A 20,591-nucleotide genomic window follows, 5' to 3' on the forward strand; every position below is an offset into this window, starting at 1 on the left:
ATTTTACACTGTTAACAATTAACACTACACATAGACATCAGTCCTGGTCATAGATGATTTTAATAGTATCCACATCCTGCTCTTCTAGTGTTTGATCAATAATCTCATCTTTTAAGAGAGAAAACAAGCTTGCATTTACTTTGACGATCCACGCTGTGATCCTTTGGTTAGTATAATACTCGTCCTCCTGATTGTCTATCATTTCATTCACGTCCTTCTCATTTTCCATCTCAATAGCCGAATCTGAGAGCGTCAGCAGAGGTCTGCCCTTAGATACACTCTCAGAGTCCTTCATCCCTTCTGTCATCGCTTCTCTCTCATTGGCATTGACATTACTGGGCTCTACACCCAGAAATCCATCCTGTAGCTGCCCTGCTGATGGATCAGAAATCTTCAAGCTGTTCGGTCTCGGTTCTTGGTTTTGAACCAGCACTCTCTCATTTAAGACACCCATCCCGTTGCAGATCAGCTGACATCCTTGCTTTTGTCTGCTGAACAATGCCTTGTCCATCTTTATGCTGGTGGACAAGATATTGGCTTTCTTCTCCTGACATTCTACCTCCCAGCTTGGCACACAGTTTTTTGTACAATACATGGAGATGGTAGACATTCTTGGGCTGTATATTGGAGGCAGTGAGCTACTCTTTGCCAAAGTCCTGCCATCATTCCCCTTCGGCATTAAAATCTTCATAGTTTTGCAGGATTGATCTTTACCATTGCCAGCCAAATTCCCCCCTAATGATAAATGGTAGGATCCCTTCATTCCAATCAACTCCAGACAAATAGGCACAGATGGGCTGGAGGTCTTCAACGTCTCAAGCTTATGGAAATTCTCTTGGATGCCATTATGAGATTTGTTATATCCACTCTTCCATCTTCTCCTGTGGTCCCAATTGTCATTCTTCTGGTCACTCTGGGTCATTTTCATTTCTTTTTAATAAGACTGTAGCAAAATAGTCTGCTGTCAGTGTCATGTGGCATGATGGACTGTCCCGTGAGACAGAGTCCTGCTTGCATCTCTTATAGACAGCTCAGACTTACTCTCCTCCTCTTTACATTTCCTGAGTCCACCAGTCATCTGATCTGTAACCAAACCCGGAGCATTCATGTGCTCCACGGGCACAAACATACACAGGATGAAAACAATGCTAAGTGTTTACTAAAAATGTTTGAATACGTGCATTTTTAAAATGGTTAATGCTAACCTTCCTTACTAACTAGCTTGATGCAGATGTTTTCCTTTGGACTAAAATTCCTTTCGGAAAGTCAACCTAAGTGCATAAACATGATATAGGAAGATTTATGTCACTGTATAATTCTATAACTCACCCAAAAATTCAGCGAAACAAGGGAAGTTGAAAAAAAAGTGACGTTTATTTTATTGACAAGGGCAAAATAATATTAAATCATATTAGAAGTATAAATCTGTGTTCGATAAACACAAAAGCTTGTTGCTTTATGTTTTTTTTTCTGTTGCTATGGGTATAATATGTATATTTTATTTGCATAAAGTGCAGTGAAACTTAAAAGTATGGAAGCCTGTTTCCACCTCATAGTAGAACATGTAAATGAAGGTTAAAGTGTAAAAAAGGAAATTAAGTCACATTGTGATATATGAGGTCAGAATCATTTTTATTTTTTTCAGTGCTGAGGTGGAAACAGACATACAAAAGATACCTTAGGGAGTGTAAATGAAAACCACTACATACAATATTTAAATGAATCTTTTAATTTAATTAGAGATAGTTATGGAATTTTATGGGTTCGATGCGTTACAAAATTACAAAGAAAAAACATCAACCGCTGAATTTAGTTATCGGATGACCGATAAATTGCTGAGATCAGACATCAGGTCAGTTTTTGATGGGTAGACCACTTTAAGGTTTCCCTCTACATCAAAGACCTTCACTTGTAAAACAGTCAGCTCAGGGGAGGCCGGGTTCTCCGCGGGACGATCTGAAATCACATCCGTCTCTTCGTCCGAGCCCACTTCATCCTTTATGTCAAAGCTTAATTTATTAAGCTCTGCCATTTTCTGAAAAAGAAACAAGAATAGTCCGAGAAAATTCATGATTATTACTGCTGTTTTCCGTTGTAAACTTTCATAGCTTGCAAAAATGCTACAATTAATGCTTAAAGGAAAATGCTTTTTTAGTGTGCAAGTGCCTTAGGTGTTTTAGAGTAGGAAACTATGTGAAAACAGATGCATTTAAACAGCAGAACACATTTAAACATGCATTTTAACAGCAGAGTATATAGTAATAGCATAATTGTTGATGAAAGTCAATTGAATGCAATGACAAAGCTTGATAACTGATTTAATGTCACTGAAAGTGTGTTAATTCAGAGAGTCTTATGTTGTCTTACAGTAAAATATTCAGTAGTTATTTGAGCTGTCGTAAAAAAAGAATGTACGAAAGTGGGACAGGTCATTTGTATCATGGAGGAAATCTCACAGCTGCAATCTAAACCAAATCCTTGGTTTTATCTTCCATGTCACGTTTCACAGATTTCCATTAAGTCAGGTAAAAAAAAAAAATGTAATTGTAGAAATTGGAAAAATAAAAAAACAAAACTATAATTTAGGAACATTAATTAAACTAAAAGGACAACTTGAATAATAAAATCAGCAGCAGTCAGGGGCTCTGGAATTGCATTTTGTGATGGTGCAATGCCTCCGAGACACTGTACACCAAGTGTGTGTGTCTCAGCAGAAAGATGAGCTCATTTCTTCCACAAGGGTATCAGCATTCAAAAGCTGTGCATTCAAATAGCATAACAGCGCTCATCCAATCCTGCACTCTTACAGGGCAGACTCAAATCAGAGCCCTTACTGTAGAGCAGGTAAAATAGTTCATATAAAAAAAAAATATATATATTTACAGCAGAGCAATACTAGTAGAAATCAATTTGAAAATCAGACAAAAGAACAAAACAATAAAAAATGATCATCTCTATTACAGAGACTGCTGGACTGATATTGATATTGGGTTGATTTAGTTGTGCATATTTGTGATACAATTTATATTATGTTCATATGTGAATAAAATAAACACAAAATGCTAAATTAAATATATTTTAAAAATAATAAATCAAAATAAAACACTAGTGGTATCTTACTATTATCAGTGCATCCATAACATCTTTACAGATCTGCAGACTGGTGGAGCTCGTCACTTCTAAAAACAGCTCTTGTGTGGTTTTCTTTATCTGCAGAGACAGAAGTTTATTAAAAATGTTAATAAATAATAATCAAACAGACATTTTGTCATAGTTACTCTTCTCTTTTAAATTAATTTGCATTGACAAGAATGTTTGAATATATCACTGCTTAAAAAATATTTTATTATTGTCATGACAAACTTTTAAAGTCCTTCTTGAGAAGAAATAGTAATTGTCATTAAAAAAAACCCTGCATAAAGCCATAAAATCAGTCAAGTCTGATTAGGCCATCCACCTTCATCATCAAGACCTGAAATAACCTTGGCATATTTCACTTAATTGACATAAATTACCTTAGTCCTCTCACTGTTTGTGATTGGTGGAAATGACACCACATGATCATCTGCGTCAACCAAGCAGGGGTAGAGATCTTTTCCATCAAGGAGTTGAAGGTATCTGGGGGTGAAAAATTAAAAGTTGGGAATACGTCCATGGAATGCTGAATAATAAATAACGCTGAATAATGAGCTCAGTATTTGCACTTAGTGTTCTGTGCAGCCAATGCAATTACATGGATGAAATTACACCAATTACCCACAACAACATAATAGGTGTCTGACAAACGAGGGATATTTTTCGGATCACTTAGAAAGGACTCAGATAGTAAACAATGCATGTAGGGAGCATAACATAGTCCCTATTTTCTGCAATTGGAAATAATGTCACATTTATAAGTTTTCCACAAAACCTTTTGTATTCTTTTGCTTGAGATATTGTGCCCCCTAATGTTTCAATCTGAACACAAGTCATTATAATATTAAATAATCACAGCAATTAATATTAAACAATCAGGAATGTAATGCATGTCTTCTTACTTGTGGAGTCCTGAAACGTTCTGTCGCTTTTTCTGTTTTCTCTGTTCATCTGCTTCCTGTTGAAGTTGCTTCAGCAAGTCAGATGCCTTTATCTCCTTACGACCCAGAGGAACTATCTACACATTTCCGAAATAAAACAATTCATATATGACAATATTGAGAGATATTATCAAAGTACTGTGCTGTAGGTATGTTTAAATGGTGGTAATATTTTAATGAAAATTTGTCATTAATAATTTAATTATGTAGTAAGTAAACATTTTTTAAACCCAAAAGGGATTCAAGGATGTGCTATATTATGAATATAGTCTGCTGAAGGAGTTTTTGTCACTCCATTTATATTTCTGTCAATAAACAGTATCTCTTAGCTTATTGCTTAAGCCTGTTCTCTAGCGTATAAATGAAACCATCAATTACGAGAATGAAGCCACGTAACACATCCTATTGTCCTACTCCCTGTGGCCTCTTAGAGAGGTGCCGAATTCACTGTCAACACAAAAGAAACAACAGCAAGAAAAAGGACTGTTCATTTATTATTAAAAACTGAGGGTTATGGGACTTCTCTGTGCCATTAGTCAGCTGGTGGCTTTGAAACCAGATTCCCGCCATTCATAAAAACTGTATCGACAACGGTTATCAAATATTCATTGTTCCTTCATTGTTTGACTGTTATGCAACTAGTGGAGATGCTCTGATTGACGAGTTACGCAACAAACTAGAGAGACGTGAAAGATCAAGACCGTTTAATTGTGTTGAATTAAAGATTTATTCTAAATGTGAATAAGAATATGAGGTATAAATCATAACAAAGAGTGATAAAATGCCTTAGATACCTTTAGTGTATCTGGTGACCTGGCGTCATATGTCAGAGGAGCCTTTAGTAAGCCCAGGTCATGGGTTGCAATGGTTGCCGTTGTCCTTTTGGCACAAATCTCATCATGAAGTTTGGTCTGCAGACAGGATGGTAATACATTCATATTTATAGAAGCTGATATAAAATGAATCAGAAACAGACAGACAGAGAGAATACAATATGTTTGATGGCTGAGATATTTGTTGTCACCTGAGCAACTAGAAATCGCTTGAGTGAATTTCCTTGTCTGAGGTTCATGCCTTTCACAATACAGCACACTATGTATGGCCGGACATCCTTAATGCCTGCGGAAACCTTCACCGTAACAGCTGTGGGTGCTTCGGATACGTGCAGAACTCTCACAACCATCCGATTAAGCTCATCCACTTCCTCAGCCTCTTTTTTGCCTTTCTGCTTTGCAGCGCTTTTCTTCTTGGAGACGTTACGGCCAGCGTCGGCCTTCTCGCCCGCCTCTCCATCCTGCTGCTTGCCTTTGCCTTTTCCCCTCCCTCCTGCCCTCAGGTAGTCTAGGACTGATTTGGTCTGGCAACCATTCACCATCTTCTCAAGCCTTTTGTCCTTCAGCTTGTTCCCTTTAAAATGGGTCTCTTTCAGCTTGGGGCAGTCGGCCAACTCGAACGGAAGCTCTTGGAGCTTGTTGCTGGAGAGATCCAAAACCTGAGATAGGAGAAAGAGGGATATACGAGAAGATGATGGAGGCATTCAACACTGGCATTTTAAATAATATTAATGCATATTAATATACAGTAATGCACAAATATTCCAGAGACCACTAGTGAAATGTTTGCATCTTCTATTACTTTCTAATTTATTAATTTAGATATTTTAAATGAGTTACAAATTATAATTCTATTTTATATATATTTTTTTAAATCCCCTAAATATTTCTAAATAACAATAATACATTTTATTTTATTTTTTATTTTTTATCTGTGTATATAATATACCACCTAAAATCTTTACAATTTGTTTGGGGGAAAAAACTAACTAAATAAATAAAAAAAATCCCACAAAACTGATTACTTATTGAATTTAAAAGGTCTAAAAGTCTGAGAACAATAGTGGAATGCTTCTATTTACACATTACAAATTATTGGCCTATTATCAGAGAAAACATTATATATAATATTTTAAGTACATTATACACCACATACAATCTTTAGAATTACTTCTAAAAATCACAACTGATTATTGATATTTACTGAACACTAACTGGTTAAAAAAATTACACCCATTTAACATTATTTTCTAGTTTAATAATAAATAAATCATTACAAATTTTAGGCCTATTATCAACATTTAACATTATTTTCAAATTTAATAAAAAAAACAAAAAAAACATTACAAATTATAGGGCTTTATAAGGATAAAAATGGCTAAAAATATATCATAATGTTTCCATAAAAATAAATACATATTATTAATAATAGGAAGTTTTTTGAATTCACTTTTTTAAATTGTTTTCAAAATCACAACTGATAACAACTTGTATTTATTGAGCCATTTACATTTTCAATTCAAAGACAGTATAATTTTCAAGTGGATTTCTCTAATAAATGAAACACACCTTCAGTGCAGCCAGCTTGTGAACGTCACTGCTCAGCTCCTCTATGGCGTTTTCTGATGCAATAATACTGCTGAGGAGCTCCAGGTTGGAGCACCATAAGTCTTCTGGGAGCCGTGAGAGCGCATTTTTGGACACATTGATGCTGGCGAGCTTCACACACTTGCTCAGACCATCCGGCAGAGCAGTGATGCTATTGCAGCTGACATTTAAAGTGTTGAGCTCGCTCAGTGCACAGATCTCCTCGGGCAGAGCCTGCAGCTGGTTGACTGACAAATCCAGGACTTTGATCGCCTTCAGGTCACCGATGCTTTTTGGGACTGAAGTGAGCTTGTTCCTGCAGAGGATCAGACTCTGTAGATGAGACAGATGTCTGATGTTCTCGTGGATCTCATGTAAACTGGGACATTGACTGATCTCCAGGTAGTTTAGGAGCGAGAGGGAATAAAGTCGCGGGTGAAGTCCGCTGCTGTCCTGGATCTTTTTATCAACCGCTGAACCTTGAAGCACTAGCTCACGTCTGGTCTCTTTTTCTGCTTTTTCTATTTCTGGCCAAATAGCCAAAGAGCTGTTTTCATCAGCCATGCTGTTCAGTGTAACCCGGAACGTGAATATAACCCCGGAAGCGCTCATCTAGTTGCCAGTTTTTCACACATTTTATTTTAAAGTTAAATCAACGTTATACGTATTGTATTAGGAAATTTTCATATTACATATTTTTTATAGTTAAATAAAATGTTAAAAGTTAAATAAATATTATCTGTTTTAAGATAATACACTTCATTCAGAATCACCAGATTAATTCAAGAAAAAACACTCGCGCATGCGCAAAGGTCTCAGTTGTCAAACGGTGGTTATGGAGATGAACATAGGCAACTGCGATATTTGGGTAAACCGCTTTGAAATTTCTTCTGTCAGATAGTGAATACTAAGAGTGTCCTATGAATGAATTATTCTGAGCTGTATACGTTTAACGTGTGGTTTGTGATAAAGATCCTTATTACTGTTTTGGAAGAGTTGTAACCGCAATGTTACTGTTTGATTAGCTAGATTGCACGCTAACGCTAAATACTTTACATAACAATCATTGTTATGGATTAAGGTCCTTCATAACATTCAGCAAAATCTGAAAACATATGCAATATTTAAGTGTAGACCACTTATTTTACAGTGTTACAACTGGTATTTACCAATGTGGTAACTTAATGGACTATTTTCTAGCTACAAATGCGTTAACATAGATATACAATTTCATTGTTATTGTCTAATTAATAGTTCATTTTATAAATGTTATCTTTGTGTATTTTTTTTTACCAGCCAAAAAATAGTCTGATTCTAGGGATAATTAGTTACTCTAAGCTCCCTGCTGAAAACACCCCTAACGTTACCTGGAAGTTTCTAGAATGCCTAAGACCTTGATTATCTGGTTCAGGTGAGTTTAATTGGGGTTGGAGCTAAACTCTGCAGGACAGTGGCCCTCCAGGAGCAGGATTGGACATCCCTGCTCTAATGTAAAGGAATGTTGCCAAATTACAGTTTGTTTGTATCTTTTGTTAGAGTGCTGGGTGTTATTTCAATGTGTCAGGAGTGCTTTGTGATATTAAACATCATGTTGTGTTCATATCCCCATTAGAGCTCAGGAACGGGATGCCTCATAAGATAGGCTTCACTGTGATCAGCTGGTCTGGTCATGAAGGAAACTACAGTGCCAAAAAGCTGATGGTCCACGCGCCCACCGTTACTGGCTGGAGATCCACTAGGTTAATGAATTTTGTATTTGTTGTGTATGGATATATTTTATATTTGCGTCTATTTTAGTTAAGGCAAAGACAAACTTCATCAGAACTATCAAGGCTATTTTATAGCTGATAATAATCGCTTTATTAGCTGTTTATAGTTGCTATTACCAAAGATTACAGTTCTGAAATGCTCTTTAAAAAATATTTAATTGTAATTATTGTGTGTAGGTTCTGTCCATTCCCTCAGGAAATCATTCTGGAGTTGGTTGAAAGATGTCGCATAAGGAAACTCCAGCTACTGGCCCATCAGTACCTGGTCCCGTCCAAGATCGAGTTCCACATTGGAGATAGACTACCAGAATCCAGCTCTCATCAGCAGGCTAATATTCTCCATAGATTGGGGTGAGGAAAGATTTAAACATGTTCTGGTTCTCTGTTCTGGTCACTATCAAAGTATAATGTGATCAATAAGACTGAATTGAATGTGCTGTGTTGTTCAGGTATGTGTCTCTGTCTGACAACGAGAAGACTGGTTTCAAAGCCAGAGAGCTGAAGTCAGTTCATGTTGATGCTGTTGGGTCTTACCTGAAGCTCACCTTTCACAGAAACCATGTTAATCAATACAACAACTACAATCAGGTACAGATTCATGTGAGAAATCAGGGTAGATTTGTTTATTGTAATTATGTCATTGTCATGTCACATGTTTTCCTAAATTCTAGGTTGCATTGGTGGCTCTAAATATTTTGGGTGACACGGTGGATGGAAATGACATTGGAACAGCAGTAAGTAACTGTTTGTTTATGGAATTGTTCTCTTCACATCCCCCAGGTGGCGATGGATTACTGTTAATCATTTATTTGATGTTTCAGCTGGGAATGTTCAGCTTCACACTTACAATAATTTTTAGAAACTTTTTGTCGAGTCATAAGGCTGCACAACCAAAAAAAATTTGCATAGGCTTGATTTTTTTTCAGTTTTCTTAACTGTGCTTGTTCAGTTGTTGTATTCACCAGGGAATGAATCCTTAATATTTGGCTAAGCATTTGGATCAGTGTGGTGGTTCATCATTCAGAACTGAATCGAGAATACTTTTGAATTCTAGTTCAGCTCCTGAATTTGATTTAGACTTTAATTTGAGGAAGTAAAATTTAAATGGTATGAAATGTGAATATACTTACTGATTATTTCCAGAAACATTAATGTCAAATAATCAATGTTAAATGTCACCATACATTTTTATTAAATTGATATATTATGTTTTAATTTATATATATTATAATTTAATTTTAAAGTTAATTTGTTTGACCTAAATAATTTACTTTATAAATTATAGTACTAAACAATAGTACCCTTTGATGTTTTAAGTAGTATTAATCTTCTGAATCTGTATCTTCTGAAAAGATAATGAATTTACAGAAAACAATGTGGTAACAATGTTTTGCTGATGTAAAGCAAAAATAAAATAGGTTCCCTATCAAGGCTACGGAACTCGACATTACGGATGTCGTATATGGGAAATCCTCTCATCCTTCACTTCCGCTGAAATCTTATAGGCTAACGCCAGCAGAGCTGGCCAATTGACGCAAAATATGCAAATACTGAAACACCGTTGCAGTTATAATGCAAGTGCAGCGTCAATTCCATCAGAATCTCTCTCTTCACGCTCAAATCGTGTGCTAGAAAGCTGATACTACAATACTGGAAATTATTTCGCCGTCGTTGAAGTTGCGTCGGAGATACTCTCACTGTCTCCTGCATCCGATGGCAGCTACCTGTAACCTGTGCTCGGCCCCCATCGCCCCCACCGACACGCACCTGTTCTGCATCGCGTGCCTGGGGCTGGCCCACGCCGAGTCAGCCCTCGGGGACGGAGGGTCCTGCGACCTCTGCTTGGAAATACCCCTTCGAGCCCTCCGAGCCAGGAGGGAGGAAGCTCGCACAGCAGCGGGGATTGGGCCTACCGCCGCCTCCGAGCCGCTGGTAGCCCCCCCCAACCGCAGAGTCGAGGTCCGCTCCCCCGTGAGCTTCCCCGACCCCTCCTTTCAACCCCCACGCGACGTCGCTGACTTCGTTTCCTTCGGGGCGAGTGAGGAGGACGACTCCATGTCGCTGTCGGCCTCCGGGATCGACTGGGGTGCGGAGCAGGCCGCACCGCTGGCGGCCGCGGGGCAGGACACCCCGGCGGACCTACAGGACGAGCTCTTTCGTGTCCTCTCTAAGGCCGTCGAGGAGCTGGAGCTCGAGTGGAAAGCTCCCGACGAACCTTCAAAGAGCAAGTTGGATTCGTGGTTCCTTCAATCGAGCCGCCGCCAGGCCGCTTCGAAGAGAGGAACACCGTTTTTCCCCGACGTGCATGAGCACGTGGTGAAGTCGTGGGTGGCCCCGCAATCGGCGCGCACCCTCACTTCCACCCAGGCCATGTTTGCCCCCGTGGACGATGCGGGGGGCCACGGTTACCTCAGCATCCCCCCCGTCGAGGAGAACGTCGCCGCTCACCTCTGCCCGTCGGCTCCCGCCATGGGCGCGGAACGCAGCCTGCCGTCCCGACCATGCAGATTTACGGCCCACCAGGCTAACAAGGCCTTCGGTGCCGCGGGGGAGGCGGTATCCGCGCTGCATGCCATGGCCCTTCTCCAAGTGCTGCAGGCAAAGCAGCTAAAGTCTCTGGATGGCGCCGCCTCTATTGACGCTGACGCCATCCGGGATCTCCGTTCGGCCACGGACCTCGCGCTCCTGGCCACGAAGCGTTCGGCCCAGGCGATCGGCCGTTCTATGGGCTTCCTCGTGGTCCTCCACAGGCATCTGTGGCTTACATTATCGGACGTACAGGAAGCCGACAGGAAGACGCTCCTGAACGCGCCCATTTCCCCTGCAGGCCTGTTTGGTGACGCGATGGAGAAGGTCACCGAGCGTTACTCGGAGACGCAAAAGAAGGCCAAGGCTATGAGCCACGTTATTCCCCGGAGGGCGCCGCCGCCGCCACCGCCACAGCCGCGCTCCCGTTCATCCTCAGCCTCAGGCCGCCAACCCCAGGCTGCGGCCAGGAGACAAGCAGCGCCCCGCTCGGGACAGGACGCCCGTAGAGGCCGCAGCGGTCAGTGGCAAGGGGCGGGTAACAGGAGGACGCAGAGGAGCCCGCGCAGGAAGCCCACCGCGTCGCCTGCGAGGCCCAAACAGTCTTCCTGACCGCTCGGGCAAGAGGAGGAGAAAGCGCCAGTTCGGCCCCGCGTCCAAGCGACGCACTCTAATGCACTCGGTCCCTCGGAGTTCTACGAGCGACGCGTGCAGTTGTGTTGTGAATGTAAATGTAATCAATGTTGTTCCAATAAAACAAATCACTACTTCACAAACAGAGCTTTTTTCTCCTCTTGCACCACACACTGTGTTACCCGCCCTGCCTTCGAGCAGCGCAGAGTCACGGTCAATAACTACCCCCAGCACTCACACAGCGGCCATGACCGCAGCGGCGATGACCGCAGGTTTAGATCAGCCCACGCTCAGTCGTTTTCAGGCAGCGTGGGAAGCTATTCCGGGCATTTCACCGTGGGTGTTGAATATAATTCGGCGCGGGTACACGCTTCAGTTCAAACGCAGACCACCCCGCTTCCGCGGCGTAGTTCAGTCATTAACTTTGCCCCAAAACGCTCACGTGCTGAGGCAGGAAGTGTGCAGCTTGCTCGAAAAGAAGGCTATAGAACCAGTACCCCCGAGCGAGCGGGAGAGCGGGTTCTACAGCCGCTACTTCGTCGTGCCGAAGAAAGGAGGGGGTCTCCGTCCCATTCTGGATCTGAGACCTGTCAACAGAGCGCTTCACAAGCGCGCCTTCAGGATGACAACACTGAAACAAATCCTGGCGCAAATTCGCCCCGGGGATTGGTTCGCTTCAGTGGATTTAAAGGACGCTTATTTTCATATTCAGATAGTGGAGCGTCACAGACGATTCCTGAGGTTTGCGTTCGAGGATTCGGCGTACCAATATACGGTGCTTCCGTTTGGTCTGGCCCTAGCCCCCCGAACGTTTTCGAAATGTGTAGACGCGGCACTTTCACCCCTCAGATCGAGCGGAATGCGCGTCTTGAACTATCTGGACGACTGGCTAGTTCTCGCTCAGTCGAGAGAAACGCTGATCAGCCATGTGAATGCCCTCCTTCGACACTTAGAGATGCTGGGTTTGAGGGTGAACGTCCAAAAAAGTGTGCTCACACCGAGCCAGACTACAACATTCCTGGGAGTGTGCTTGGATTCGGTGAGAATGAGAGCGCGCCTCTCCCCCGAGCGAGCGGAGGCTCTGAGTTCTTCTCTCGGTCTCTTCAGACCGGGCAGGCTCGTCCCACTGAAAGAGTTTCAGAGGCTACTGGGACGGATGGCAGCGGCCTCTTCGGTGTGTCATCTGGGGCTGCTGCATATGAGACCGCTTCAACTCTGGCTGAAAGCGCGCGTTCCCCCGAGTGCGTGGTATTCTGGCCACAAGCGCGTCATGGTCACCAGCGGATGCGCCCGCGCCCTGGTCCCGTGGAGGAACCCAGATCTCTTCAGCTCAGGCGTCCCTATGGGCTTAGTGACGCGGCGAGTGGAGGTTCTGACGGATGCTTCATCCACCGGATGGGGAGCGGTCTGCTTAGGCAAGCCCGCCTCGGGTCGGTGGTCAGAGAAGCAGATGGAGTGGCACATAAATCGCTTGGAACTAGAAGCGGTCGCTCTAGCTCTAAAAGCTTTCCGGTCTCAGCTGGAGCAGCAGCATGTGTTGATTCGGACCGACAACACTTCTGTGGTCTCGTACATAAATCGCCAGGGCGGTGTACATTCCAAAGCCCTATTCAGGCAGGCGGAATCCCTTCTGCTATGGGCGGACCGGTTTTTCCTCTCGGTGAGAGCGGCGCACATCCCCGGTGTTCTAAATCGCGGGGCGGATATGCTCTCGAGAAAGGGGATTCCCCAGGGGGAATGGAGGCTTCACCCCGGGACGGTTCAGCTGATATGGAATCGTTTTGGCAGGGCGGAGGTCGACCTCTTTGCGACGAGCGAGAACACGCACTGTCAGATGTTCTTCTCGCTGTCCCGTTCCCCCCGGGAGGTGGACGCGCTGACTGCACGATGGCCGAGAGTCTGTCTCTATGCTTTTCCTCCGGTGAAAGTTTTGCCCATGGTGTTGTGCAAAATCAGGGAGGAGAAGGCGGCGGTGACTCTGGTAGCCCCGAACTGGCCGAATCAGCCCTGGTTCGCGGATTTGGTAGAGTTACTAGCAGGGCAGCCATGGGAGATTCCGCTCAGGAAGGACCTTCTGTCTCAGGCGGGCGGAACGATTTGGCATCCCAGCCCCGGGCTGTGGAGCCTCCATGTGTGGCCGCTGCAGGGTCGCTGAGCGAGCGGGACGCGCTGCATTCGCGAGTTTTGAAGACTATCGCGGAGGCGCGAGCTCCGTCCACCAGGCGTTTGTATGCTCTGAAGTGGGGTGTATTCTCTAAATGGTGTCAGGATGTCGGTATAGACCCAGCGGACTGTTCTGTGTCGGATATTCTACGCTTCCTTCAGTATAGGATGGATGGAGGGAGCCTACCATCCACTCTGAAGGTATACGTGGGCGCTATTGCCGCGTTTCACCCCCCTGTTGACGGACAGTCTATCGGTAGACATGCGTCGGTGACACGGTTCCTCAAGGGAGCTAGGAGATTGTGCCCTGCACGGCCGCCTTCGGTGCCGCCGTGGGACTTGGCGTTGGTCTTGGAAGCTTTATCACGACCGCCTTTCGAGCCCCTTGCCTCGATTGCCATTAAGGAGCTGTCGGTTAAAACGGCTCTGCTTCTCGCTCTCGCCTCGGCGAAGCGGGTCGGGGATTTACAGGCTTTCTCTGTAAGTGAAGATTGTATTCGCTTTGGACCGGGAAACTGTAATGTTATTCTCAGACCGAGGCCGGGTTACATTCCTAAGTCGCTCAATACCCCGTTCAGAGCGCAGATCGTTTCTCTGCCTGCCCTGTCCGCTGAGCCATCAACCTCTCAGGGTTCGGATGCTCAGAGTGCTATTTGCCCAGTCAGAGCGCTCCGAGAATACATTTCTCGCTCGGCTGCGTTTCGACAATCGGACCAGCTGTTTGTGTGCTTTGGTGGATGCAACAAGGGACGGGGGGTCTCAAAGCAAAGGCTTGCTCACTGGATCGTGGACGCTATTGTTATGGCTTATGATTGTATGGGGCAGGAATGTCCCCTAAACATCAAGGCTCATTCGACTAGGGCGATTGCCTCCTCGTGGGCTTGGACTAAGGGTATGTCTATTCAGGATTTATGTCTTGCAGCTGGCTGGTCTTCTCAGAACACGTTTGCCAGATTTTACAAGTTGGATTTGCCCTCTGTAGCGTCTCGAGTGCTTTCGGTGAGTTGATCGCTTACACAGTGTAAAGAGCTGCTCTGCGCTTTGCTCATGAGTTGTTCTGTGTGCTATTGTGTGTTATACTATTGTCACCGCTATGCGTTGGCTTTCTCTGTTGTTGTTGCCCTGTTGGTCTTCAGTGCAACCTTCCCCCATTTATACTGCTCGGGATATGCAAATTCCGATAGTGTTTTGTGAGCTTGTGATTGGTCCCTTTGGACCTATCGGAGGTTAGAGGTTCACTATTGGTCAATCTCGGCCTATCAGGCGCTTGCATTCTGGGGGCGAGGTTTGTTTGGGTCTGTTCAGTGGTTGCGAGCCACGGCGGGATTTTATACAGTTCCCATATACGACATCCGTAATGTCGAGTTCCGTAGCCTTGATAGGGAACGTCTCCGGTTACTTTCGTAACCTCGGTTCCCTGAAAGGCAAGGAACGAGACATTACGCTCGCCGCCGTGTTCGCTATTGATTATAGCGTGTGTTCGATTCTGATGGAATTGACGCTGCACTTGCATTATAACTGCAACGGTGTTTCAGTATTTGCATATTTTGCGTCAATTGGCCAGCTCTGCTGGCGTTAGCCTATAAGATTTCAGCGGAAGTGAAGGATGAGAGGATTTCCCATATACGACATCCGTAATGTCTCGTTCCTTGCCTTTCAGGGAACCGAGGTTACGAAAGTAACCGGAGACGTTTTGTTTGCGATATTAATTAAGTATAAATATAAATTCATCAAAAAATGTTGTTCCAAACCTGTATTCATTTCTTTCTTCTGCTAAACACAAAAGAAGATATTTTGAAGAATGTCGATAACATACAGTCTGGTCCCCATTAACTTCCATAATATTTTTTTCCCCTCCATACTATGGAAGTCAATGGGGTCCATCAACTGTTCAGTTACCCATATTCTTCAAAATTTGTGGTCAGCTGAAGAAAGAAATTCATACAGGTTTGAAACAACTTGAGGGTGAGTAAATGATGGCAGAATTAAACATTTTTGGGTGAACTTTCCCTTTAACTAAACAATGATTTGTGTTTTGGTGAAAAGTGTTATTTTAGACTAATTTAAATCCCTCGGCTTCCAATTGCAAACCATTTACTTTGGTCATTCCGGTTTGGATTCCGATTCAACATACATTGAACAATTTAATTTAAATTCTACCTTGTGAATTGAAAGAGCCAATTATTAGATACAGATTTTGCCTAGCCCTATTTGGATTCTTCATTACCTCATACCTACCACTAAGTGGATCTGCATTAATCTTAATACTTGTATGCATCAGTTTTTTTAGGGACTTGAGGTTTAAATATTAATTTCACATTCAAATAGTCTTACTTTAAATAGACAAGCATTTCTGTATGTGTGTTGTGGTTCTTGAGCAGGTCTAAAGGTTTGTGCTCAGTGTTGGAATGTGAATCTGTGTAATATGAGTCTGAGCTCCATAAGCAGAGCTTCAAATCAGATCACTCATCAATATATCTACATCACTGCGACTCTCAGCACTCCCCCATCTCCTATTCACTGACTCCTGCTCCCCCCTTCTTTCTTTCTCATGCTCTCTTTCTCCTCTTACTCTCACCTTGTCTCCCCCCACCCCCTCTTTTCCTCTATGACTTCCTCTCTCTCTCGTCCTCTCCCACCTTGCTAACAATCTCTGCATTGTTAATCTCTAATCCCTCTCTCTCTCTGTCCAGGCTGGAGTCTTATTGTGTTATCCAGGACTCTGATGATAATACGTTTTGGTTCACAGGCAGAAATCAAGATTTTTAACCTTTGTTTGTTGGAAAGATAATAATGGTTCAAAGACATTGGATGGATCACAGGATGTGATGTTATTACATTGAGAATTTACTTGTATAAATAAAATGTACATAAACTATCATTTAAAAGTTTGGGGTCTGTACATCTGTACTAAGTCTCTTATGCTCACCAAGGCTGCATTTATTTGATCAATAACAGTTCTATTGTGAAATGTTATTAAAACCTAAAATTACTTTTTTAAAATTTAATATATTTTAAAGTTGTATGTATTTTTCAAGTGTCATGTGATGGCAAAGCTGTACTTTGAGAAGCCATTACTCCAGTCTTCAGAAATAATGCTGATTGATGCTCAAAGAACATTTCTTACTATAAATGTTAAAGCAGTTGTGAACTTGTGCTACATAATATTTAGTGGAAACCATTCTACATTTTTTAATGAATAGAAAATTCTAAAGAACAGCATTTATTTGAAATAGAAATTGTTTGTAACAATGTAAAAGTCTTTAGTGTCACTTTTGATCAATATGCACCCTTGCTGAATAAAAGTATTAATTTCTTTAAAAAAATCTTACTGGCCTCAATCTTTTTCCTGTTTCTTGTTTTTTCCCCCAGCTAAGCAGCGATCAGCTGATTGATCAATATCTAAACAACAGCCAATACAGCTCAGCCTTGGATGGCACATATACCGGGTACAAACTGTAGTTTCAAGTTATATTGCATTGCATTAAATTTGTGCATGCAGTCCTCTGTATTTCTCTTGGGTTTACTCTTGTTATCTTGCAGGCTCTCGAGTTATAAATGTGAGTCTATCTCGCCCCTTGATGACTTGGCGTTTGACATGTATCAAGACCCTGAGGTGGCACATATCATTCGGCTGCTGGACCAGAAAAAACAGGACATGGTTCGGGAGGAAAGATTTGATCTGGCCAAAAAGTTTAAACAAGCTATTGCAGACCTGCAAAAGGTTATTAGAATTGCCTTTTTTGTCTGACATATCTTGCATGTGTAGTTTAATAATGATATGTTACACACTGGAGATTTGAAATGCATTTCAGGAGAGCAGGGTATTGCACGCATTTAGCCACATGTTACTTGTTGCCTGACAGTAATTACTGGGCAAATTAAAAGGGTTTCTTCTTCTAGTGTTTAACAACCTCTTTTTTCTTTCTTTTGTATTTTTTATCTCTTTTTCTGTTTAGGTGGGCGAACGTTTGGGCCGGTATGATGTGGAGAAACACAGTGCCATAGAACGAGAGGAATATGACATAGCCAAGCAGAAAAAGGAACAAATGGAGGCTTACAGGCATACAGTCTACCAGCATCTGGAGCTCCACAGCCTGCTGGACATCAGTCAAGTAAACATCCATCCATTCGTCCATGCAATCACATTTACAGAACTATTCAAAAGTTTGGGGTCAGTAAGTTTTTATTAAGTAAGAAAATTAATACTTTAATTCAGCAAGGATGCACTAAATTGATAAAGTATCAGTAAAGACATTTACCATGTTACAAAAAAAAAATGTTTCAAATAAATTATTTTCTTTTGAACTTTAAATTCATCAAAGAATCATTAAAAACCCTTGAAAATGTATCATGGTTTCAGCAAAATTATTAAGCTGCATATCTTTTTTCAACATTGATAAAAATAAGAAATGTTTCATGAGCACCAGATTAGTATTTGGGATATGATTTCTGAAGAATCATGCGACAGTGAAGACTGTACTGCTGAAATTTCAGCTTTACATTATGGAATACATTAAAACAGAAACAGTTATTTTAAATTGTATTAATATTTCCCAATATTACTGTTTTACTGTATATTTGATTAAATAAACACATATTCGGTGAGCATAAAAGACTACTTTCAAAAACAAATGTATGACCCTAAACTTTTTGAATGGAGGTGTATATCCATTTATCTATTTTCCATCTGTCCATCCATCCATCACACTTCTCAGAATTCAATTAATGACTTTCATCCATCCATATTCCTCTGTGTCTCTCTTAATTTCTTTTTCTGCATTGAATACATGGATAATACAACTCTTGTGTTGTGAGGTCCCCAGCTCCAGTGAGATTAGTACTCTGATATGGCAGTTTCCCAGCTCAATAGTGATTGTGCTGGTTCTCCTGATATCAGGTGCTTGCTTCTTACTCGACTGAGGCCAGGAGACATACTTATACAGCAGACAATGAATGACTTGGAAAGTCATAGAGCGTTTTGTTTGTGTGTGACTTCCGTTTCTGTATTCCGACAGACCTTTATCTGTTCTATGTGATTGTTTTTCTTTTGTTTTTTTCAAACAATCATTGTCTGAAAGAGGCGTTTTAATTATTTCAGATGTATTTATCTTTTCTTTCTTTTGATAAGTAGCTTGAATATTGACTAAAATGTAAATAATTAAAATGTGATTTTTGTTGTTGTTTCAGATCCACAGAATTTCTGAACTTTCCAACTCTGAATTTCCCTCTCCACGTGCTGGGACGCAGAAACACACGCCTCATCCAGCGGACTCACCCACAAAGAGGAGACAGGGACAACGTGTGAAGGAGACAAATGAGCAGGACACTTCAAAACCAACCAGCCCCAAACATTCAGTCATCCCAACACCCCTCACTTCTCCTCACGCTTCCAAAATTGATGTAAGTCTTGATGTACACTGATAAAACAGCCATAAGAGAAAATGAAAGTCTCATCTGCTTGCTCTAATGCATTACTTATGTGTCCACTTTCTGTTTTTTCCTCATTCATTAATATATCTTTCCACAAATACTAGTTTTATGGGTACTTTCTGCTATAATCCTCAGTCAGATTTATCTGCCTTAATGAAATGCTGCTTCTCTTTCTTTCCACCAGTATAGCTTCTTTTCACCAGTGCCATAGTCCAGCTCCATCTTCCCTGACACAAGGCTCTTTGTAGATTTATTATCTGAGCATGTGTGTGGCTTAACATGCTTGTCAGGGATTTGCGTTTGCTAGAGAGTTTTACGTTTCAACATTTAATTAAAGGGGTTAAAGGTGAAGTGTTTAATTTCTGTGCTACTAGCGTAGAACTGTCCCTAACCATGCCAGAAGTCGAAATATCTGGGTGTGTTTACAAAAAGCTGCAAAAAACTTATCCAAAAAATGACACTCATAAAACTACAATTGTCTTTGCAAACCTATTCAAAGACATTAGAGAATTAGCCTTCTCTTAATTTAAGCACTCTATTACATGTATAAACTACCATTGAAAAGTTTGGGGTGATTACATACTGTATGTTTTTTGGTTTTTTTTTGGTTGATGTGGAATGTAAAAACATGGGATGAACAGCCTTTTGTTAGTGCACCTTTATTGCTTTCATTTTTGTTTTCGTGCAGGCCATTCAGTGAATTAGCTTTGAAATAACTTGTAAGATGAGAACACAGTTTGTTTGTTGCAATTATGGGATTTACATTTACAATCATGACAGGTGTACAGGGATGACAGGTGCATCTGTTTTTCAAGTGTAATGTAAACCCTCAAGGTCTTTACATCACAGTAAAGTATTATATTTATGCTTATCATGAAAGAAAGTACAAACATATTTTTAGCATTTTAGTTATTTTTGGCATTTCATTCTGTGCTTAATACTGAGCCAGTTATTCTTCCTGATTTAAAGGGATAGTTCACCCAAAAATGAAAAGTAGTCCATGATTTACTCACCCTGAAGCCATCCTAGGTGTACATGACATTCTTCTTTCAGATGAATACAATCGGAGTTATATAAAAAAAAATGCCCTGTCTCCTACAAGCTTTATAATGGCAGTGAATGGCTGGAGAAAATTTGAAGCCCAAAAAAGGGCATCCATCCATTATAAAAGTAATCGATATGGCTCCAGGGGGTTAATAAAGGCCTTGTGAAGCCATGTGTTTGTGTAAGGAAAATACCCATATTTAAAACTTTATAAACTATAATCACTAGACAGACGGCCATACGCATCGATTTACGGTGGAAGACTAACCCCTGACCCGACGCACAACGTAATGACAAACGCGGAAGCTCAGAGGAAAGAGCAAAACAAAACACCGGTTGCGAATTAGCCATTTTGAAGAGAAATGTCGGAGGATTTCTATATAATAGAAGAGGAGCTTAAGTTTGTTGCACAGCCCTATTTGTTTAAACCGTGAGAGGCGTCTAAGCTTACGATACTCCTACATCCTACATCATACATGCGCCACGGGTTACTTTTGTGGCGCAAATCGACTTGCGTAGTATGCGTA

At 41.7% G+C, this 20,591-nt stretch overlaps 2 protein-coding genes across 7 annotated transcripts in view; one reads left to right on the forward strand and one right to left on the reverse strand.

Annotated features, from left to right (window-relative positions):
- Positions 1-1,355: 1,355 nt before the first annotated feature.
- On the reverse strand, positions 1,356-7,098 carry lrrc47 (leucine rich repeat containing 47). Its single transcript, XM_084138398.1, has 7 exons — positions 6,479-7,098; positions 5,101-5,568; positions 4,871-4,987; positions 4,038-4,153; positions 3,516-3,618; positions 3,121-3,210; positions 1,356-2,035 (listed from the first exon to the last, which is right to left on the reverse strand). Exons 1-7 carry the CDS (start codon positions 7,058-7,060, stop codon positions 1,814-1,816), a joined length of 1,698 nt encoding a protein of 565 aa, XP_083994524.1. The 5' UTR covers positions 7,061-7,098; the 3' UTR covers positions 1,356-1,813.
- A 214-nt stretch (positions 7,099-7,312) lies between these two features.
- The window catches only part of cep104 (centrosomal protein 104), a 30,606-nt gene continuing 17,327 nt past the window's right edge, over positions 7,313-20,591 (forward strand). Inside the window, exons 1-10 of one of the 6 annotated variants that reach the window (XM_084138392.1) lie at positions 7,342-7,364; positions 7,793-7,907; positions 8,109-8,235; positions 8,443-8,616; positions 8,715-8,853; positions 8,937-8,999; positions 16,960-17,036; positions 17,131-17,311; positions 17,547-17,702; positions 18,778-18,990. In XM_084138392.1, coding sequence (XP_083994518.1) covers positions 8,123-8,235; positions 8,443-8,616; positions 8,715-8,853; positions 8,937-8,999; positions 16,960-17,036; positions 17,131-17,311; positions 17,547-17,702; positions 18,778-18,990 — 1,116 coding nt within the window. In that variant the 5' untranslated portion in view covers positions 7,342-7,364; positions 7,793-7,907; positions 8,109-8,122. The other 5 variants (XM_084138396.1, XM_084138395.1, XM_084138397.1 and 2 more) reach the window with 5 other exon arrangements.

The sequence above is a fragment of the Abramis brama genome (genome assembly GCF_963993115.1).
Source record: "Abramis brama genome assembly, chromosome: 16".
NCBI lineage: Eukaryota > Metazoa > Chordata > Actinopteri > Cypriniformes > Leuciscidae > Abramis > Abramis brama.